The sequence below is a fragment of the Cheilinus undulatus genome, linkage group 24, assembly GCF_018320785.1.
Source record: "Cheilinus undulatus linkage group 24, ASM1832078v1, whole genome shotgun sequence".
Lineage (NCBI taxonomy): Eukaryota > Metazoa > Chordata > Actinopteri > Labriformes > Labridae > Cheilinus > Cheilinus undulatus.
The window spans coordinates 685,350-706,536 of NC_054888.1; the positions used below are offsets into that span (position 1 = coordinate 685,350).

At 45.2% G+C, this 21,187-nt stretch overlaps 3 protein-coding genes across 4 annotated transcripts in view; all 3 read right to left on the minus strand.

Moving 5' to 3' along the window:
- Positions 1-145, minus strand: part of LOC121506349 (T-cell surface glycoprotein CD3 zeta chain-like) — a 34,078-nt gene extending 33,933 nt beyond the window's left edge. The window contains exon 1 of the mRNA XM_041782122.1: positions 7-145. Within this exon, the coding sequence (XP_041638056.1) occupies positions 7-67 (61 nt within the window). The 5' untranslated portion in view covers positions 68-145. The remainder of the gene's footprint in view (positions 1-6) is intronic.
- A 5,451-nt stretch (positions 146-5,596) lies between these two features.
- Positions 5,597-11,707, minus strand: creg1 (cellular repressor of E1A-stimulated genes 1). The gene is made up of 4 exons (XM_041782321.1): positions 11,351-11,707; positions 9,011-9,130; positions 6,776-6,889; positions 5,597-6,677 (listed from the first exon to the last, which is right to left on the minus strand). The coding sequence occupies exons 1-4, from the start codon at positions 11,639-11,641 to the stop codon at positions 6,591-6,593; spliced, it is 612 nt and encodes a 203-aa protein (XP_041638255.1). The 5' UTR covers positions 11,642-11,707; the 3' UTR covers positions 5,597-6,590.
- Positions 11,708-13,315: 1,608 nt separating this feature from the next.
- setdb2 (SET domain bifurcated histone lysine methyltransferase 2) lies at positions 13,316-20,435 on the minus strand. Of its 2 annotated transcripts, none has more exons than XM_041782247.1 (11): positions 20,169-20,435; positions 19,077-19,190; positions 18,222-18,317; positions 17,817-18,010; positions 17,477-17,737; positions 15,832-16,160; positions 15,529-15,698; positions 15,183-15,415; positions 14,892-15,083; positions 13,672-13,760; positions 13,316-13,556 (listed from the first exon to the last, which is right to left on the minus strand). In XM_041782247.1, exons 1-11 carry the CDS (start codon positions 20,197-20,199, stop codon positions 13,397-13,399), a joined length of 1,869 nt encoding a protein of 622 aa, XP_041638181.1. In that variant the 5' UTR covers positions 20,200-20,435; the 3' UTR covers positions 13,316-13,396. The 2 variants fall into 2 exon arrangements, with proteins under 2 accessions (XP_041638181.1, XP_041638182.1); XM_041782248.1 differs by having other exon boundaries at positions 17,817-17,995; positions 20,169-20,434.
- Between the last annotated feature and the right edge of the window lie 752 nt (positions 20,436-21,187).

Consider the following 21,187-nt stretch of genomic DNA (forward strand, 5'->3'; position numbering starts at 1 on the left):
TCTTACCTGCAGGTTCAAACACGGTGGCGAGGACCAGCAGGCCGTAGGTCCACGTCTGGAGCTCCATCGTGATCCGGATCACCAACACCAGAAGACTGTGCTCAGACAAAGAGACTGAAGCTCTTCTTCTTCTTCTCTGCTCGTCTTTTAGTGGAACAGGAAGTGGTGAGAGCTGCTGCTACAGATGACACATATCTACGCTCATCTACACCACTCTCTAACCCAACCATGGTCACATGACCCACCGCCCACTCAGACAGACTCACTGTGACGGGTTCACATTTCTGTAGAAGAATCTGGAGCTTTACCCTCGTTCTCCTGTAAACAAACACGAATGTTCAGAGTTTAGATGTTCTTATTAAGCTCTAAACCACCACGCTGAAAACCTCAGCAGAAGAAGAACTCTGAGACAGGAAGGCCCTAACGCTGCCGTGCTGACAGCCCCCATAGGACCTCTGATGAGGCCTCTATAGGACCTCTGATGGGTCTCAAGGGTCTCTGAAGGGGGCGTGTCTAGGACCTCTGATGGATCTCTAGGACCTCTGACGGGACGTGTCTAGGACCTCTGACGGGTCTCTAGGACCTCTGACGGGACGTGTCTAGGACCTCTGACGGGTCTCTAGGGTCTCTGACGGGGCGTGTCTCTGACAGGGTGTGTCTGGGACCTCTGACAGGGCCTGTCGAGGACCTCTGACGGGTCTTGAGGACCTCTGACGGGGTGTGTCTAGGACCTCTGATGGGGCATGTCCAGGACCTCTGACGGGTCTCGAGGACCTCTGACTGGGTGTGTCTAGGACCTCTGATGGGGCATGTCTAGGACCTCTGACGGGTCTCGAGGACCTCTGACGGGGTGTGTCTAGGACCTCTGACGGGGTGTGTCTATGACCTCTGACGGGGTGTATCTAGGACCTCTGACGGGGTGTATCTAGGACCTCTGACATGGCTTATCTAGGACCTCTGATGGAGTGTGTCTAGGACCTCTGACGGGGTGTGTCTAGGACCTCTGACGGGGCGTGTCTATGACCTCTGACGGGGTGTATCTAGGACCTCTGACGTGGCTTATCTAGGACCTCTGATGGAGTGTGTCTAGGACCTCTGACGGGGCGTGTCTAGGACCTCTGATGAGGTCTGTCTAGGACCTCTGAGAGGGCATGTCTAGGACCTCTGATGGGTCTTTAGGACCTCTGACGGGGCGTGTCTAGGACCTCTGACGGGGTGTATCTAGGACCTCTGACGTGGCTTATCTAGGACCTCTGATGGAGTGTGTCTAGGACCTCTGACGGGGCGTGTCTAGGACCTCTGATGAGGTCTGTCTAGGACCTCTGAGAGGGCATGTCTAGGACCTCTGATGGGTCTTTAGGACCTCTGACGGGGCGTGTCTAGGACCTCTGATGAGGTCTGTCTAGGACCTCTGAGCGGGCATGTCTAGGACCTCTGATGGGTCTTTAGGACCTCTGACGGGGCGTGTCTAGGACCTCTGACGGGGTGTATCTAGGACCTCTGACGTGGCTTATCTAGGACCTCTGATGGAGTGTGTCTAGGACCTCTGATGAGGTCTGTCTAGGACCTCTGAGAGGGCATGTCTAGGACCTCTGATGGGTCTTTAGGACCTCTGATGGAGTGTGTCTAGGACCTCTGATGAGGTCTGTCTAGGACCTCTGAGAGGGCATGTCTAGGACCTCTGATGGGTCTTTAGGACCTCTGACGGGGCGTGTCTAGGACCTCTGATGAGGTCTGTCTAGGACCTCTGAGAGGGCATGTCTAGGACCTCTGATGGGTCTTTAGGACCTCTGACGGGGCGTGTCTAGGACCTCTGATGAGGTCTGTCTAGGACCTCTGAGAGGGCATGTCTAGGACCTCTGACATGTCTAGGACCTCTGACAGGGCGTGTCTAGGACCTCTGACGGGTCTTTAGAACCTCTGACGGGGAGTGCCGAGGACCTCTGACGGGTCTCTAGGACCTCTGACGGGGAGTGTCGAGGACCTCTGAGGGGGCGTGTCTATGACCTCTGACGGGGCTTATCTAGGACCTCTGACGTGGCTTATCTAGGACCTCTGATGGAGCGTGTCTAGGACCTCTGACGGGGTGTATCTAGGACCTTTGACGTGGCTTGTCTAGGACCTCTGATGGAGCGTGTCTAGGACCTCTGACGGGGTGTATCTAGGACCTCTGACGTGGCTTATCTAGGACCTCTGATGGAGTGTGTCTAGGACCTCTGATGAGGTCTGTCTAGGACCTCTGAGAGGGCATGTCTAGGACCTCTGACGAGGTCTGTCTAGGACCTCTGAGAGGGCATGTCTTGGACCTCTGACGGGTCTTTAGGACCTCTGACGGGTCTCTAGGACCTCTGACGGGGAGTGCCAAGGACCTCTGACGGGTCTCTAGGACCTCTGACGGGGAGTGTCGAGGACCTCTGACGGGGCGTGTCTATGACCTCTGACGGGGCATGTCTAGGACCTCTGATGGGGCGTGTCTAGGACCTTTGACGGGGCGTGTCTAGTACCTCTGACGGGGCGTGTCTAGGACCTCTGACGGGGCGTGTCTATGACCTCTGATGGGGTGTGTTTAGGACCTCTGATGGGGCTTGTCTAGGACCTCTGACGGGGTGTGCCAAGGACCTCTGATGGGGCTTGTCTAGGACCTCTGATGGGGTGTGTCTAGGACCTCTGATGGGGCTTGTCTAGGACCTCTGACGGGTCTCGAGGACCTCTGACGGGGTGTGTCTAGGACCTCTGACGGGGTGTGATTAGGACCTCTGACGGGGTGTGTTTAGGACCTCTGACGGGGCGTGTCTAGGACCTCTGACGGGGTGTGTCTAGGACCTCTGATGGGGCTTGTCTAGGACCTCTGACGGGGTGTGTTTAGGACCTCTGACGGGCTGTGTTTAGGACCTCTGACGGGGTGTGTTTAGGACCTCTGACGGGGTGTGTTTAGGACCTCTGGCGGGGCGTGTCTAGGACCTCTGACGGGTCTCGAGGACCTCTGACGGGGTGTGTCTAGGACCTCTGACGGGCTGTGTTTAGGACCTCTGACGGGGTGTGTTTAGGACCTCTGGCGGGGCGTGTCTAGGACCTCTGACGGGGCGTGTCTAGGACCTCTGACGGGGTGTGTCTAGGACCTCTGACGGGCTGTGTTTAGGACCTCTGACGGGGTGTGTTTAGGACCTCTGGCGGGGCGTGTCTAGGACCTCTGACGGGGCGTGTCTAGGACCTCTGACGAGGTCTGTCTAGGACCTCTGAGAGGGCATGTCTTGGACCTCTGACGGGTCTTTAGGACCTCTGACGGGTCTCTAGGACCTCTGACGGGGAGTGCCAAGGACCTCTGACGGGTCTCTAGGACCTCTGACGGGGAGTGTCGAGGACCTCTGACGGGGCGTGTCTATGACCTCTGACGGGGCATGTCTAGGACCTCTGATGGGGCGTGTCTAGGACCTTTGACGGGGCGTGTCTAGTACCTCTGACGGGGCGTGTCTAGGACCTCTGACGGGGCGTGTCTATGACCTCTGATGGGGTGTGTTTAGGACCTCTGATGGGGCTTGTCTAGGACCTCTGACGGGGTGTGCCAAGGACCTCTGATGGGGCTTGTCTAGGACCTCTGATGGGGTGTGTCTAGGACCTCTGATGGGGCTTGTCTAGGACCTCTGACGGGTCTCGAGGACCTCTGACGGGGTGTGTCTAGGACCTCTGACGGGGTGTGATTAGGACCTCTGACGGGGTGTGTTTAGGACCTCTGACGGGGCGTGTCTAGGACCTCTGACGGGGTGTGTCTAGGACCTCTGATGGGGCTTGTCTAGGACCTCTGACGGGGTGTGTTTAGGACCTCTGACGGGCTGTGTTTAGGACCTCTGACGGGGTGTGTTTAGGACCTCTGACGGGGTGTGTTTAGGACCTCTGGCGGGGCGTGTCTAGGACCTCTGACGGGTCTCGAGGACCTCTGACGGGGTGTGTCTAGGACCTCTGACGGGCTGTGTTTAGGACCTCTGACGGGGTGTGTTTAGGACCTCTGGCGGGGCGTGTCTAGGACCTCTGACGGGGCGTGTCTAGGACCTCTGACGGGGTGTGTCTAGGACCTCTGACGGGCTGTGTTTAGGACCTCTGACGGGGTGTGTTTAGGACCTCTGGCGGGGCGTGTCTAGGACCTCTGACGGGGCGTGTCTAGGACCTCTGACGAGGTCTGTCTAGGACCTCTGACGGGCTGTGTTTAGGACCTCTGACGGGGTGTGTTTAGGACCTCTGGCGGGGCGTGTCTAGGACCTCTGACGGGGTGTGTCTAGGACCTCTGACGGGGTGTGTTTAGGACCTCTGACGGGGTGTGTTTAGGACCTCTGACGGGGTGTGTTTAGGACCTCTGGCGGGGCGTGTCTAGGACCTCTGACGGGTCTCGAGGACCTCTGACGGGGTGTGTCTAGGACCTCTGACGGGCTGTGTTTAGGACCTCTGACGGGGTGTGTTTAGGACCTCTGGCGGGGCGTGTCTAGGACCTCTGACGGGGCGTGTCTAGGACCTCTGACGGGGTGTGTCTAGGACCTCTGACGGGGTGTGTTTAGGACCTCTGACGGGGTGTGTTTAGGACCTCTGACGGGGCGTGTCTAGAACTTCTCAGAGCTGCTACTCTTTTCTCATTGGCTACAGTAGAAACTTGTGTTTATGGTGTTTACAGAGGCCCATTACTGCCTCTGAAAAAAGCAAAAATATGTAAAAGTGAGGAAATAAGTAAAAAAATGTAGGTCAGAATAATAACATTTCAAAACTACTCATTTTCATCTTTTTTCATTGTCTTTTATATCTAATGTTTGACATTTCTCATTACTTTCATTTTTATTTTTATTTTATAAATCTCAAATTCAACATTTTATCTCAGTTTCAACTTTCTAAAACAATTTCCTACAGTCACATAGCTGTGACTATCGCGTTATAGTGATTTTATCTGATAATTTCAAGTTTTAACTCTTAATTTTGACTTTCTATTTCTCCATTATTTTGACTTTTTATCTCAAAATTTGACCCTTTTTAATCTCTAAATTTCAAGATTTTTTCTCAAAACTTTGACATTTCATAATTTTGACTTTATATCTTATAATTTTTTCTGGTGGTTCATAATTTGGCGTTCTATCTCAATCTGGAATTTTATGTTATTATTTTCACTTTAATCTTAAATTTTGTTTTAATCTCATATTCAATTTTTCACAATTTTGACTTTTTAATCCCATTATTGCAATTTCTATGTCATAATTCTTTCTATCTCATAATTTTGACTTTCATCCCATAATGTTGACTGTTTAATAATTTTGATTTAACATAATATACATATTTAATATTTTTGGATTATTATTGAGTTATTCTTACTTTTTATTCTATAATTTCATATTTTTTTCTCAAATTTAGAGGTTGTGAATCTCATAATTGAAAGTGCTGATGTGGCAGTTATTACTCTGTTTCTAATAGTCATGATGAAGATGTGAATGGTTTTTAGAGACCTGGCCTTTAGAAATAAAATGTTTTACTTCAGAGTCTAGTTTCTATCTGATCCACATCAATCTCAGTCTCAGCGACTCCTCTGGAACAAAAAGAACAAAAAGAAGACAAAAAAAAAATCTGATTTTACGCACAAACTTTATATAACAATCATTCATAGATTTTGTTTTCAAAAATACATTTTCACAGCCGGAGAATGAGAAGGCAGACAGAGCAGAGTAAACGTGGGATCAGGACCCAGCGGTCACTTTTAACAGCTTTTCCCCCTGATTGAGAAACCCCTGTATGAAAGCAAAGCTAGCTGAAGTGCTGCATGAGCAGAAGAGTGTTTCTAATAATCCTGCTAAAAGTAGGTTTATCCTATAATAATGCCATAAAGTGCAGTTTAGTTTTGTGCAAATCTGAGCCCAGCCCCTCCCTAAATCAGAGTTTCACGTGTTAAAAAGTCCCTCAACAAATTAAAGAAAAAACCTTCACATTAAAGCTTACTTCCTGCCAGAGTCAACGGTAAAAAGGCACGATTGTTTCAGGAGTTTCACTCTCATTTCAGCATCAGTGGAGCCTGAAAACGTCAAAGACGTCAAACTTAGCCGTAATCATGTTTAAACATTCTTGTCATGGCTCTGCTGTTAGTCTGAAAGGAACCTTACTGAGGTTTAAAGGTGTGTCTAAAGGATCTTCCTGTTCCTACGCTGGTATTATCAGCACTACAGCTCCATCTAGTGGTCATATTTACACCCTGCAGGCAGAAGAGTCATGTGACAGATAAAAACAACCCCTCAGTGGTTTAGACCGCGCTCTCTCTCTCTCTGTGGGTCAAAAACACGACTGAGGATAAAGTCTTCATGCAGCTGCTGTCTGACAGCAGCTCACTCTGAATATTAGTTCACACAGAATCAATCACACCTTCATAGATTCATGCTAAAGTCTGAGACCGAGACGATATTTTCTACAGAGGGACTGAGAAGTTTAACTTCCTGAAACCACCCAGACCTCACCGGTCCGGTCTCTCTCTTCAGAAAAGTTTAAAAGTGTTTTTATGGCTGTAAAGGTCTGGTGATGGTGGTGTTTGTAGTCCATTTATCAGAGAACTACAAGAACCAGCAGGCTGAGCGTCAGTGCTGCTTCCTGCGTGGATCAGCCTGGAAGTATTCCTCCGGAGTGACGGTCTTCACGCCGCCAAAATAATCCAGCACCCACACCTGAAACACCAACGAGGACATGAGTGAGACAGCCTGCTCTCTGATTGGCTGATGACACCGACCAATCACAGCCTGATTCATCCGTCCTGAGAGCGTACCTGCGTGATGTTGAACTTGGCGAAGAACCAGTTGTGATCGGTCGGCCAGTCGATCATCTCCGGGTGTCGGCTGAACAGAGCCTTCTTGGCGAAATCCGCCTCCGTGCCGTTCACCTGCAAAGACAACGAGTCATGTGACGGCTCACCTGGTTACACAGGTGTTCATCTACCTGTGACAGCATTTAAGCCCCGCCTTATTAATGACGGCTCACCTGGTTACACAGGTGTTCATCTACCTGTGACAGCATTTAAGCCCCGCCTTATTAATGACGGCTCACCTGGTTACACAGGTGTTCATCTACCTGTGACAGCATTTAAGTCCGCCTTATTAATGACGGCTCACCTGGTTACACAGGTGTTCATCTACCTGTGACAGCATTTAAGCCCCGCCTTATTAATGACGGCTCACCTGGTTACACAGGTGTTCATCTACCTGTGACAGCATTTAAGCCCCGCCTTATTAATGACGGCTCACCTGGTTACACAGGTGTTCATCTACCTGTGACAGCATTTAAGCCCCGCCTTATTAATGACGGCTCACCTGGTTACACAGGTGTTCATCTACCTGTGACAGCATTTAAGTCCGCCTTATTAATGACGGCTCACCTGGTTACACAGGTGTTCATCTACCTGTGACAGCATTTTAAGCCCCGCCTTATTAATGACGGCTCACCTGGTTACACAGGTGTTCATCTACCTGTGACAGCATTTAAGCCCCGCCTTATTTATGACCGCTCACCTGGTTACACAGGTGTTCATCTACCTGTGACAGCATTTAAGCCCCGCCTTATTAATGATGGCTCACCTGGTTACACAGGTGTTCATCTACCTGTGACAGCATTTAAGCCCCGCCTTATTTATGACGGCTCACCTGGTTACACAGGTGTTCATCTACCTGTGACAGCATTTAAGCCCCGCCTTATTAATGATGGCTCACCTGGTTACACAGGTGTTCATCTACCTGTGACAGCATTTAAGCCCCGCCTTATTTATGACTGCTCACCTGGTTACACAGGTGTTCATCTACCTGTGACAGCATTTAAGCCCCGCCTTATTAATGACGGCTCACCTGGTTACACAGGTGTTCATCTACCTGTGACAGCATTTAAGCCCCGCTTATTTAATGATGGCTCACCTGGTTACACAGGTGTTCATCTACCTGTGACAGCATTTAAGCCCCGCCTTATTTATGACGGCTCACCTGGTTACACAGGTGTTCATCTACCTGTGACAGCATTTAAGCCCCGCCTTATTAATGACGGCTCACCTGGTTACACAGGTGTTCATCTACCTGTGACAGCATTTAAGCCCCGCCTTATTTATGACCGCTCACCTGGTTACACAGGTGTTCATCTACCTGTGACAGCATTTAAGCCCCGCCTTATTAATGACGGCTCACCTGGTTACACAGGTGTTCATCTACCTGTTTTGGTAAAAATGACAGACCAAAGATACACAAAATTGCAAAACATGTTGGCAAATTTAAAAAGTGGTTGAACAGGTGAAGAAATGAGATTTCTCATTCCACCCACTTTTCCTAAAGTTGCCAATGTGTTTGTGCAATTTCAACCATTCTCTATTTTTTTGGTTAAAAATCAGGACCAGAATCAATGATCCCAATTGCACATGTTGGCAACATTTGGAAAAGTGGTTTGAACAGGTGAAGAATGAATATTTCTTGCCAATTCCACCCACTTTTCCTAAAGTTGCCAATGTGTTTGTGCAATTTCAACCATTCTTTCTCTGTTTTGGTGAGAGAAAAAAATCAGGACCAAAGATAATGACAAAATTGCAAAAACATGTTGGCAACATTTGAAAAAGTGGTTTGAATCAGAGAAGACTGGAGATTTCTAAACAGTTCCACCCATTTTTTCCAAGAGTTGGCAACATGTTTTTTGCAATTTATACCCTGCTTTCTCTATTTTTGGTTAAAGAATGATCAGAGACAATGTGGAAATTGCACAAATAGGTTGGCAACTTTTGGAAAAACGACTGGAACAGATGTGGATCAAATATTTCTTGCCAACTCCACCCACTTTCCTAAGGTTGACAATGTGTTTGTGCAATTTCAATCATGTATGCTCTATTTTGGTTTTAAAAAACCATGACCAAAGATTATGTCACAATCAGACCAGTGCAGGCTCCCAGTTGTGGTTCCAGTCTAACCAGTCTGCACTAGATCTACTGTCTTTTAAAACATGAGGGAGAAAAGCGGTTAAAAGGTCCAGTGCTTACCTCCATCACGGATCCAGACAGGATGATGTGGGCACAGAGAGGACTCTGGGGGTCGAAGCCCTGCTGTCTGCAGTACTCGGTCTGAGCCAGAGACATGGACAGAGACGCCAGAGGGTTGACCTGCAGAGAGATGGAGGCAGACGGCGGGCTCAGACTCAGAGAACGGGATTATTTAACTCTGTCTTCACCTGAACAGGTGAGAGTTCACTACAGAGAGGAGGAAGAGCCGCAGACTCCCAGCCTAACAGCTCGTGCTCTCTCCTATCTACTGGTAAAATAACCAGAGTCATGTTTGATACCACAGCATCAAAAACAGAAATCCCACTGAGCGCTTCATAGAAACCTGCATTTATTACAGTCAACAACATTTAAAACCAGGAGACTCAGTGAGTGACTCGAAGTCCTGAAACCACACCAGCGGTCTGAGCTCGTTATCTCCTCTGACAGCGCCATGACTCAGCTGATCTCACAGTGACTCAGCTGTTCTGGAGTCACATGTCAGAGCGGAGGTCACGTGACCCGAGACCAGCGCATGAAAAGACCAGATCAGGCAGTGAAATGTTTACGAGACCACGAATGTGGAACTAGGAAAAGTTACTGTGCTGACTCTGCAGGTCTCTGAGAGCTATGAGAGGTTATTAAAGACGCCCTCAGAGCTCAGGGACTTCAGGATCCAGATCAGAGTCCACGTTTGAGTCAGGACCAACAGCAGCCCCGACCACAAAGTCCTCAGACCCCGTCAGTCCTGGTCGCAGGTTTCCTCCTTGACGAAGTTGCTGAAACATTTTCTAACTGTTCAGAAATACTGATTAAAGTTTGGCTCAATTGTTGTTGAAAATTCTTGAAAAACAGCAAAATGTTGCTGAAAAAGTTGCACTGATATTTTAGAAGTTACTGAAATGGTGCCAAAACGTTCCTGTAGATTTTGATGAATTGTTGTTGAAAATTCTGGTAAAACAGCAAAATGTTGCTGAAAATAAACACTGCTGAGAAATGTTGCAAAGTTGCTAAAATGTCCCGTACGTTACTGAAATATTGCTCTCTTTTATGCTGAAATGTTGCTGAAACATGTGAAACTTTGGCCATAGACAGAACCCAGTTGTTCAGAAAATGTTGCCGTCGTCTGCACTGCAATTATCTGCCCCATGTTGTCCAGATGTTGCTGAAAAAGTTGCAGAGATGTTGGCCCTCTATTCTGATTCACTTCTCATGTTTTTATGTTTGATCGTTTTTGGTCAACTCCATTGTCAACCATTTCTCACTAAAGTCTTGACCAGGGGAAGAGTCTAGACCGTGTAAAGAGTCTAGACCAGGTGAAGAGTCTAGACCAGGTGAAGAGTCTAGACCAGGTGAAGAGTCTAGACCGTGTAAAGAGTCTAGACCAGGTGAAGAGTCTAGACCAGGTGAAGAGTCTAGACCAGGTGAAGAGTCTAGACCAGGTGAAGAGTCTAGACCAGGTAAAGAGTCTAGACCAGGTGAAGAGTCTAGACCAGGTGAAGAGTCTAGACCGTGTAAAGAGTCTAGACCAGGTGAAGAGTCTAGACCAGGTGAAGAGTCTAGACCAGGTGAAGAGTCTAGACCAGGTGAAGAGTCTAGACCAGGTGAAGAGTCTAGACCGTGTAAAGAGTCTAGACCAGGTGAAGAGTCTAGACCAGGTGAAGAGTCTAGACCAGGTGAAGAGTCTAGACCAGGTGAAGAGTCTAGACCAGGTAAAGAGTCTAGACCAGGTGAAGAGTCTAGACCAGGTGAAGAGTCTAGACCAGGTAAAGAGTCTAGACCAGGTAAAGAGTCTAGACCAGGCTAAGAGTCTAGACCAGGTGAAGAGTCTAGACCAGGTGAAGAGTCTAGACCAGGTGAAGAGTCTAGACCGTGTAAAGAGTCTAGACAGTGTAAAGAGTCTAGACCAGGTGAAGAGTCTAGACCAGGTGAAGAGTCTAGACCGTGTAAAGAGTCTAGACCAGGTGAAGAGTCTAGACCAGGTGAAGAGTCTAGACCAGGTGAAGAGTCTAGACCAGGTGAAGAGTCTAGACCAGGTGAAGAGTCTAGACCAGGTGAAGAGTCTAGACCAGGTGAAGAGTCTAGACCGTGAGCTCCAGTTTGTCCTATCTACACATTAAAATGAGTTTTGAGTGTTTTATTAAATCCAGTTTTTAATTTTTCAGATTAAAGTTTAGTATTTTATCTGAGGTTAAACCCTGGCGGACTAGACTCAGTCCACTATGTGGTTTTAAAATGAGGACTGGTCCACTGTAGAACTACTTTGAAATAACTCTCTAATTTAGTCCGGGTCCAGCCCGGCGGGTCAGGGTTCTAGTTTGGTTAAACACGGTCTTGGCTTACCTCCAGGTCCTGGACCGAGATCTCCATGTGGGTCAGGTACATGTAGGGGACCCCGGAGCTGACGCCTTCGGGTCCGTCGCTCACCGAGAAGACGTTGGAGAAAGGCTGACCCACCACCGGCTGGTGGGTGGAGATGGTGGCCATGGAGGCCCAGTCCACCTGGTGGGCGACGAAGCGGGCGACCCGGGCCACCTGGTCGTGAGGAGGGATCCGGATCCTGCAGGAGGAGGAGGCGGAGAGGGAGAGTCCGAGGAGGCCGAAGAGGAGAGCGCAGAGCCGGGGAGAGATCATGGTGAGGGTCGGAGAGGAGGACGGTCGGTGGAGACAACCGAGCGACGAGGATATATAAACAAGAACGACATCCGGTCTGGGTTTTCAAAGTAAGAGCCTCAGGCTGTTATGACAGGAAGTACACTCCCAGCGTCCAAATCACACTTCAAAATAAAAGCTCGATTACCACTCTGCGTTCATAAATGGATCTACGGTGGCCCTGAAGGATCACTTCAGCATATTTAATGGTCTGCATTCAACCAAACGAAAAGAAAAATCAATAAATGCAAAAATATTTCCGAATATGTCTACATTAATGATACAATTAACATAAATACAACAATATTTCATAAAATTTCTACATTAATGATCAAATTAAAAAGCAAAAAAATACAAAAAATACTTGATAAATTATCTTCATTAATCATACATATAAAATGAAAATTATAGGAATATTTCAGTAAATATCTACATAAGTGATAAAAATTAAAATGCAAAATAACTGTAAATGTTTTAAGAAAATACCTACCTTTAAAATAAATTAATATCAAAATAAATATCACAATATTTAATCAAATGGGTTCATCAGTAATAAAACTGCACAGAAATATAAAAACCTATTACTTCATAAAATTTTACATTAATAATAAAAATAAAAATGCAAACGCTGTTCTTAAATCTCCGGTTAGATTTGGCTGAATTATTATTGAAAATTCAAGGATTGTTGCTCAAATGTTCAAATATAACTAAAAGACATGCAACAATGTTGCCAACGGGGCGCAGTGGCCGAGTGGTTGGGGCACGTGCCCCATGTGCGCGGGCGGCCCGGGCTCGAGTCCGGCATGGGGCCCTTTGCCACATGTCCCTCCCCCGCTCTCGTCCACCGTCCTCCTCTGTCAGATGGAGGCACAAAAATGCCCAAAATAAACCTTTAAAATAAAATTTAAAAAAATGTTGCCAACAAAGTTGCTGTAATTTTTCCTGAATGGAATGATGTGTTGCTGAAATGTCACAGCCATGCAGACATCACTAAATTGTTTCTAAAACTCTTACATTTACTCATCAAAATCAAAATATTTCATTAAATTTTGTCGCAATGTTGTTGAAAATTCTGGTGATACAGTTGGAAAAATGAAAACACGACTGATGTGGCTGACACGGCTGAAAAATGTTGCCAACAAAACTGCTAAAATTATCCAAAATGTTCCTGAAACACTGCTCGATTTTTCTGCAATGTTGTTGAAACGTTAAAGCGATGCTTAAACCACTAAAATGTCACTGGACATATTTCTGTGAATAAAACACTCCTTAAAAGTTGCTGTAATTTTTCCTAAATAAATATGAAAATATTCCTGAATTTATAAGAAAATATTCCTGAATTGATATGAAAATAATCCTGAATTGATATGAAAATATTCCTGAATTTATATGAAAATATTCCTGAATTGATATGAAAATATTCCTGAATTGATATGAAAATATTCCTGAATTTATATGAAAATATTCCTGAGTAGATATGAAAATATTCTAGCAGAGCTGTCATCGTCGTTGTTCAGTCTGAAGCCACAGCGGTGCTCTCAGAGACTCTGGTCCTGTTTTTCTCTCTCCAGTTGAATTTTCAGTTTCAGAGTTTTCAGTAACGTCTGCTTTAGAAACTGGATGATGAAACAGAAACAGGAAACAGAAATCTCTCTGTTGTTTTGACCGTTTATTGAAGCTCGTCAGTAGAAAAACATAAAGTCATGTCTGTTACAGTAAAGTGAACGTGGAGGAGGATCACTGAGTTTCACCCTGAAGTTCACACATTTCACACAGATTCTCCTCCACGGTGAACCGTCCTCGACAGCCATCGCTCCCACACAGACACGCCACTTCCTGTTCGCCGTCTGTGTCTGAGGAGTAATCCCAGGTGAGCTCGGTGCCCGCCTTCACCACCCTGACGGAGAAAAGACATCGACCAATCATGAGACGGCGTCAGCACACGACCGAGATTAACCAGCCTGAACCGCAGTGATGAAGGAATGAACATCAGTGACCATCATCATCCTCACCTGCTGGTGAAAAAGGCGATGACGGGGAAGGCGGGGTCATGGGAGTCGGTGAAGACGTTCTGGATGAAGAGGTTCGGTCGGCAACTGTGCTGTAGGTCAAAGGTCAAACTTGTCATAAAGTCCAGGATTACATTTGTGTAAATCAATCGATTCATCCATCAACCATCTCATCAATCACTCAATCAATCAATCAATCACTCAATCAATCAATCAATCACTCAATCAATCAATCAATCAGTCTATTAATCCAGCCATCATGGGAGAGGGGGAGATACATTTTGTTGAATTACTGTAGAACTGTACAAAAATGTTGCTGAACTGCCTTTGTGTTGTAAAAAATAGCTGAAAACTGTGATGTGGCTGAAAATGCTGCTGAAAATGCTGCTGACATATTTGTTAAACACTATTAAAATACTGCCTGAAATGTTGCTGACAAGGTTGCGAATACATTGACTAGATGTTATTTTAATCTTGCTTTAAATTTTGCTGAATTTTAAGGAAATTTTTAACAAAAATGATTTCACAATGTTGATGAAAATATTGCTGATTTGGCTGAAACTGATAAAAAAAAAACTTGCCAAGAAAATTGAAAATTAAAACACCAAATGCTTTAAATTTTGCTGATTAATGCTGAAAATTCTAGCAAAAAAGATGGAAATTTTGCTGAATTTTACTTATGTGGCTGAAACAATGCTTACTAGCTAACTAATAAATTTCCTAAAGGCTATTAGAATATTGCTTAAATATTGCTAAATTTTTATTTAAGATTCTAACAAAACATTAAAAATTGTTGCTGAAAATGGAGCTGATGTGACTAAAACACTAGAAAAATGCAGTCAGCAAAGTTGCTCAAATTTTTCCTTAGTTTTTAAATATTGAATCAGCTTTTGCTGAAATGCTGTTGGAAGCATCTCCTAAATTTGTTGTTTATATATTGAAAACATTGCTTAAATTTGTTGCTGAAATATTGAAAACATTGCTTAAATTTGTAGCTTATATATTGAAAACATTGCTTAAATTTGTTGCTGAAATATTGAAAACATTGCTTAAATTTGTAGCTTATATATTGAAAACATTGCTTAAATTTGTTGCTGAAATATTGAAAACATTGCTTAAATTTGTAGCTTATATATTGAAAACATTGCTTAAATTTGTAGCTTATATATTGAAAACATTGCTTAAATTTGTTGCTGAAATATTGTAGGTCGTCGTCGTCTTACGTTGAAAAAGCGGCTGACATTTCCCTCCTTGCTGGCGTCCAGGAAGTTCACATCCTCACCCTTCATCGCTCTCTTCAGACTCTTCGTGCTCGTCTTCGTACCGTTCACGCCCTCTCTAGGACAGCCTGTTGTCATGGTAACCGTCTTCTCTTGAGTGATGGGCGTGGCCTCTGGCCTGCTGACTAAAACCATCTGAGGGCAGAAACGCTGATCTGTTTATTTTCCGTTTGTTTTTCAGACTTTTCAGATAATTAATCTCATTAATCTGATTAGTTAGTCAGGCTTCAGTACTTCCTCTCTGTCCCGCGGTGTGGAGCCCAGGGGGTCGGCGGGTCGCTGGATCACAGGGACGTGAAGGGGTGGCGAGGTGGGCGTAGATTCCACCAGGTTGCTCCGTCCCTCCAGTACGGGTGGAGCCAGCCACTCGGTGACGACCTCCACCTCGTCGTCAGAGGGGAGGTCCGCCCTCGTCAGCTTTGGGGGCGGGGGCTCTGAGGGGGCGTGGACTCTCCGCAGGATAACACCTGAGCAACAGAATTCAAAACGTGACCAGTTTATCTGGAATATTTATACAGGCCATGCTACCGAGTTAGCCGTCCTCTTCCACCTTAGGAATCAATCATGGACGCCGTCTCACCTGCGTATATGCAAACGAACGTGCCTCGGTCCAGGTCGTCACGGCAGCGGACGCCCCAGCCCCGGCCCTCGGTCTGGAAGACCTGCAGGCGGACTCTGATCCCCCTCTGGACCAGCCGGTTCTGACAGCGTGCGCGGTCACAGCCGCACCAGGGGCCGCACTCGAACACGCTGAGAGTTTAAAGAGACAGAATGGCTGATTACTCAGATAGAAACCACAGAACAGGTATGCCTCATCATACTAACGTTTACTGACATTCTTTATGGTGTTTTTTTTTTTTTTAAATAACCTTTACTGACTCACCCTGTCGGTACAGGCTCCTCCAGTCGGTTGTGGTTGTAATGGCTTCCTCCTGTTGTCATGGCGACACAGGCACAGTTCTTGGCAGTGCTGCAGCCATCAGTGCAGTCGCAGCAGGTGTTGAAGAGCGTTGGGCCACGGCTTAGGAAGCAGCCGTGTGGCCAGCGCTCCTTCCTGTAACGGAACTCCGGCGGCCGGGCTCCGCCCTCACCCATGCACAACTCCACCGGCGTAGGCTCCGCCCCACGACTAAGGTCGACTTCAGGTCGCTGTGGACCTGGTGCCACCGGAGGGTCCAGCCTGACCGTTGGGTTAAAGGTGAAAAAGTCGGCCTGTAGGAGAAAGGAGTTTACAGGAAGTTCGACAATTTACTGAACTGTTCAGATCTATGAAAAAACAGGTTATCTCCTGTAACTCAGGATTAAAGGATGAAAGGCTTTAAAACATAAAGTCAGAATCCTGAGCTCAAAGTCAGAACTCTGAGATCAAACTCACGATTCCGAGATCAAAGTCAGAATTAACAGATCAAAGCCAGAATTCTGAGATCAAACTCAGGATTAACAGATCAAAGCCAGAATTCTGAGATCAAAGTCAGAATTAACAGATCAAAGCCAGAATTCTGAGATCAAAGTCAGAATTAACAGATCAAAGCCAGAATTCTGAGATCAAAGTCAGAATTAACAGATCAAAGCCAGAATTCTGAGATCAAAGTCAGAATTAACAGATCAAAGCCAGAATTAACAGATCAAAGCCAGAATTCTGAGATCAAACTCAGGATTAACAGATCAAAGCCAGAATTCCGAGATCAAAGTCAGAATTAACAGATCAAAGCCAGAATTCTGAGATCAAAGTCAGAATTAACAGATCAAAGCCAGAATTCTGAGATCAAACTCAGGATTAACAGATCAAAGCCAGAATTCTGAGATCAAAGTCAGAATTAACAGATCAAAGCCAGAATTCTGAGATCAAAGTCAGAATTAACAGATCAAAGCCAGAATTCTGAGATCAAAGTCAGAATTAACAGATCAAAGCCAGAATTCTGAGATCAAAGTCAGAATTAACAGATCAAAGCCAGAATTAACAGATCAAAGCCAGAATTCTGAGATCAAACTCAGGATTAACAGATCAAAGCCAGAATTCCGAGATCAAAGTCAGAATTAACAGATCAAAGCCAGAATTCTGAGATCAAAGTCAGAATTAACAGATCAAAGCCAGAATTCTGAGATCAAACTCAGAATTAACAGATCAAAGCCAGAATTCTGAGATTAAACTCAGAATTAACAGATCAAAGCCAGAATTCTGAGATCAAACTCAGAATTAACAGATCAAAGCCAGAATTCTGAGATCAAAGTCAGAATTAACAGATCAAAGCCAGAATTCTGAGATCAAAGTCAGAATTAACAGATCAAAGTCAGAACTCTGAGATCAAAGTTGGGATTCTAAGATTAAAGTTAGAATTATGAGATCAAAGTCCAAGACTAAATGATGTTGTGGTTGTGGCTGATAGGGGACAGTAGGAAGGAGGGAGTGGGCGTGGCTTACCCCCCTCTCTCTTCCAGCCTGTATGATGTCATAAAGATATGACACCATCAAAGTCATTCTTTAGAACCCCAGGGTCGATTACCCTCAGCTGAATTTAGCGTCTCACCTGTAAGAGGTCGTAGCTCCCTGTAGCCAGCAGGAAATGCATCACATCGTCGTGGTTACGCAGACACAGACCACATGGAGCTTTATAAAGAACATCCCAGTCCTCAGAAACCACAGGCTCCGCCCCCTCACTGTCCTCATCCCTTGGCGAGGATGTCAGTGGCTGGGCGCTAAGCCTTTTAAAGCCGCAGAGCAGTGGGACCTTCAGTGGGTTCTGACCCCAGATGGCGGTCTCTGAATGAGGCACGGAGGTCAGACAGGCCTGGGGGGAGGAGTCACAGTCAGTGATGGTAGAAACTGAGCATGTGCGAGCCTGAGCGTGTTTGTGCGTGAGTGCATACCTTGCAGCAGGTGTGAGGCTCGTACTGCAGAGCCACCGGAGTCAACGGAGGCAGCAGCTCGTCTCCACCTGCAGGGGGCGCTGATGAGCTGAGAGGCCCATTAGAGGGAGAAGGGGAGGAGGAGGAGGAGGAGGAGGAGGAGGAGGGGGAGGGGCAGAAGTCAGCGGGGAGGAGCTCACCTGGACAGGAGGAAACTACCGAAATAAGACTGTTTGAAAAGCCAGGATGCTTATGCAGCTTCTGATGAGGGCGATGGAAAACATTCAGTCAGATGACCAGAGGAACATGGGAAAGACTGGGTCATTAGGGATTTAAGCCTTCAATAATCAGTAGAGAGCCCAAATACAATAGTCAGTGAGTTAGACATGGCAGCAATGGGACTTCAAAATAAAAGTCTGAGTTTACCTGAGCCGATGACCACCTGAACCACAGAAGAGTCCTGTGAGGAGGTGGGAGGAGAGCAGTCGAGGGCCTCGAGGAGCTTCAGCGCCTGGACGTACTCTGGTCAAAACACAACGCCACATCATCATCAATATCTCATCATCAATATTTCATCATCCATACCTCATTAACAATACCTCATCATCAGTACCTTATCAATACCTTATAATTCTGAACAAAATCTCAGTTCTGCATTTCAACTAACTCTAGATCTCAGAATTCTCACTCTGATCTCAAGATCCTGACTGATTTTAGAATTCTGACTTTGATTTCAAAATTCTGACTTTGATTTCATAATTCTGACTTTGATGTCAGAATTCTGACTTTGATTTCAAAATTCTGACTTTGATTTCATAATTCTGACTTTGATGTCAGAATTCTGACTTTGATCTCAGAATTCTGACTTTGATTTCATAATTCTGACTTTGATCTCAGAATTCTGATTCTGATCTCAGAATTCCGATTCTGATTGCAAAATTCTGACTTTGATCTCAGAATTCTGACTTTGATCTCAAAATTATGACTCTGATCTCAGAATTCTGATTCTGATTGCAAAATTCTGACTTTGATCTCAGAATTCTGACTTTGATCTCAGAATTTTGATTTTGATTTCATAATTCTGACTTTGATCTCAGAATTTTGATTTTGATTTCATAATTCTGACTTTGATCTCAGAATTCTGATTCTGATCTCAGAATTCTGACTTTGACTTTTAGAGGTGGATTCCTTGTTTCTACAGTCGAGAAACTGAGAGGCACTTATGTATCATTATTGTTGACAGCGTTGATGTAATTAGTTAAAATGGCCGTAAACACAAACCTCGATCTGTGGCCGTGTTCTTCTTCAGCGCTCTCTTCAGGTGACCCAGGTACTCGAACACCCCAGTAAAAACCTGATCTATGTTCTCCTCGGCCCAGAATGTCCTTGCTCTTTCTGAAAAACAAAAAAGAAAAATCAGATGGAAAAACTTTGAAGTAAATCCAGCTTAGATATCAAGACCAGAAAACAAGGACAGGAAATTTAAATTTTGAATCAGACAGGTAAAAAGACAGGAACAGACATCCTAATGACATCCTACGACAGAGAAGCTGCCATTGGCCCTTTAGGCACGTCATATTAGCAAGAATAAAAAACTGAAAACAACAAAGTTGTTTTTTTCCCCCTCTTTTTTCCAAAAAGAATAAAAAACTGAAAACTGTTGGATGTCATCTTATTTTGATGCTGAGGTTGAAAAAGGAAGTTCAAATCAGGAACACTGGTGAGGTAACATTCTTTTGTTCCCATATATTTGACCTGGTGCAGGTGTTGTGAAAAAAGAATGTTACATCACTGGTTTTCTGTTCTCTAATCTTCCTTTCTAAAAATATAAACACAAAAATAATAAGATCAAAAATGCAGAGGTTTTATTTCTCCATTTCTTCTAGAGAACAAAAGAAATAAGAAATAAAACCTGTTCATTTCTGGTTCTGCTGTTGTTCTGTATTTAATATGAACTTCCTGGATTGCCAAAGGCTGCTTTTCCATATTTTCCCTGTTTTTAAACGATAATTAGGACACAGCTCGTTTCTTGGATTTCACATTGAAACTCTGCTGGCTGTAAACTGACCATGTTTCTTAGAGGACCCTGTCTGCTGTCAGGTTTGTATTTGTATGAATATTCAGTGAAATGGGAGGAAATCCATCTAGCATGTGTGCTCAGACTTACTGATCCAGGCTGGGCTGAGGCTCTTTAGGCCGTTTAAACTCCCCCTTAGCTCAGTGAAGGTCTGAAAGCCATCCTGATAAACTGATTTAACAGGAACCAGGTGTTCTCCTGTGTGTTAGCTACAGCAGACTGCTGCTAACACTTTAACCCCTAGCCTCATCCTCACAGAGTCCAGACCTCCCCGGAAGTCCCTCATCCGTCCTTACCAACATCCTGAGGGTCTAAAGCAGCCTCCATCTCTCCAGAGCCGATCTCAGCCTCACAGCACTCAGCTAGCCTAGCCGGCCGGCTAAAGCTGGTGGATATTTGAGCTAACAGAGGGGTAATGGCGGAGCTGTGGTCGCTTCAGCGGTAACTCAGGTGTTAGCGGTCCATCTCTGCTCTCTTCTGTTTGTTCAGAGCTTCAGTTCAAACACAGAAGGGCTTCACTCACAAACAACACAGCGACACTGCCGCCGCTCAAAACCACCATACGCGTTTGGATTGATTTACATTGGTCAGGAGTTTTTACCCACAGAGGCCGCCGTAGAGCTCTGAACTGTGTTCCCTGATTTTTGTCTCCCAGGCAGAAAGTTTAGAAAATGAATGTTAGGATTTTAACGTGGTCTCTTGTCCTGGTTCTTTACTGACATTTAAATGTTCTTTTACAACAGAACTGTAATGATGAGTTTGGTTTAATGTGGAGGTGGGTTTGTTTCTATTTTAATATTTATCTGTCATTTATTTTTTCATGGCATACCGTTATCACCACTTCAGAAAAATATGATTGTTAAAAAATCTTGATTTCACATTTTTGGCTTTTAATCTCGGAATTTTTTACCTTTTTCATATGATAATTATAATTGTGTATGCCATATTTTCAACTTTTTCATGGTGAAGTTATGACTAGCTATCTCATCTGTTATAACTAATCCCTGAATTTTGATTTATCTCATAATTGTGACTTTTTCTGACATGTAATTTATGTCTCCTAATTTTGATTTCATGATTCTGACTCTTTATCTCATCATTTAAATTTGTAATTATATAGCTTTATATATATATTTTTCTTTCTAAAGTGTCTCAAATGGGCTTCCATAAAACTGAGAACACAAAGTGACACAAACGTCCAAAGGTCTTGAATTTTATCTGCAACAGCAGCTCCTTACTTTGAGTTTGCCTACCGCCGTCTACCTGACAGTCTGTACTCAGGGTTTACTGCTCTCCGAAACAGTTACTTCGCTTT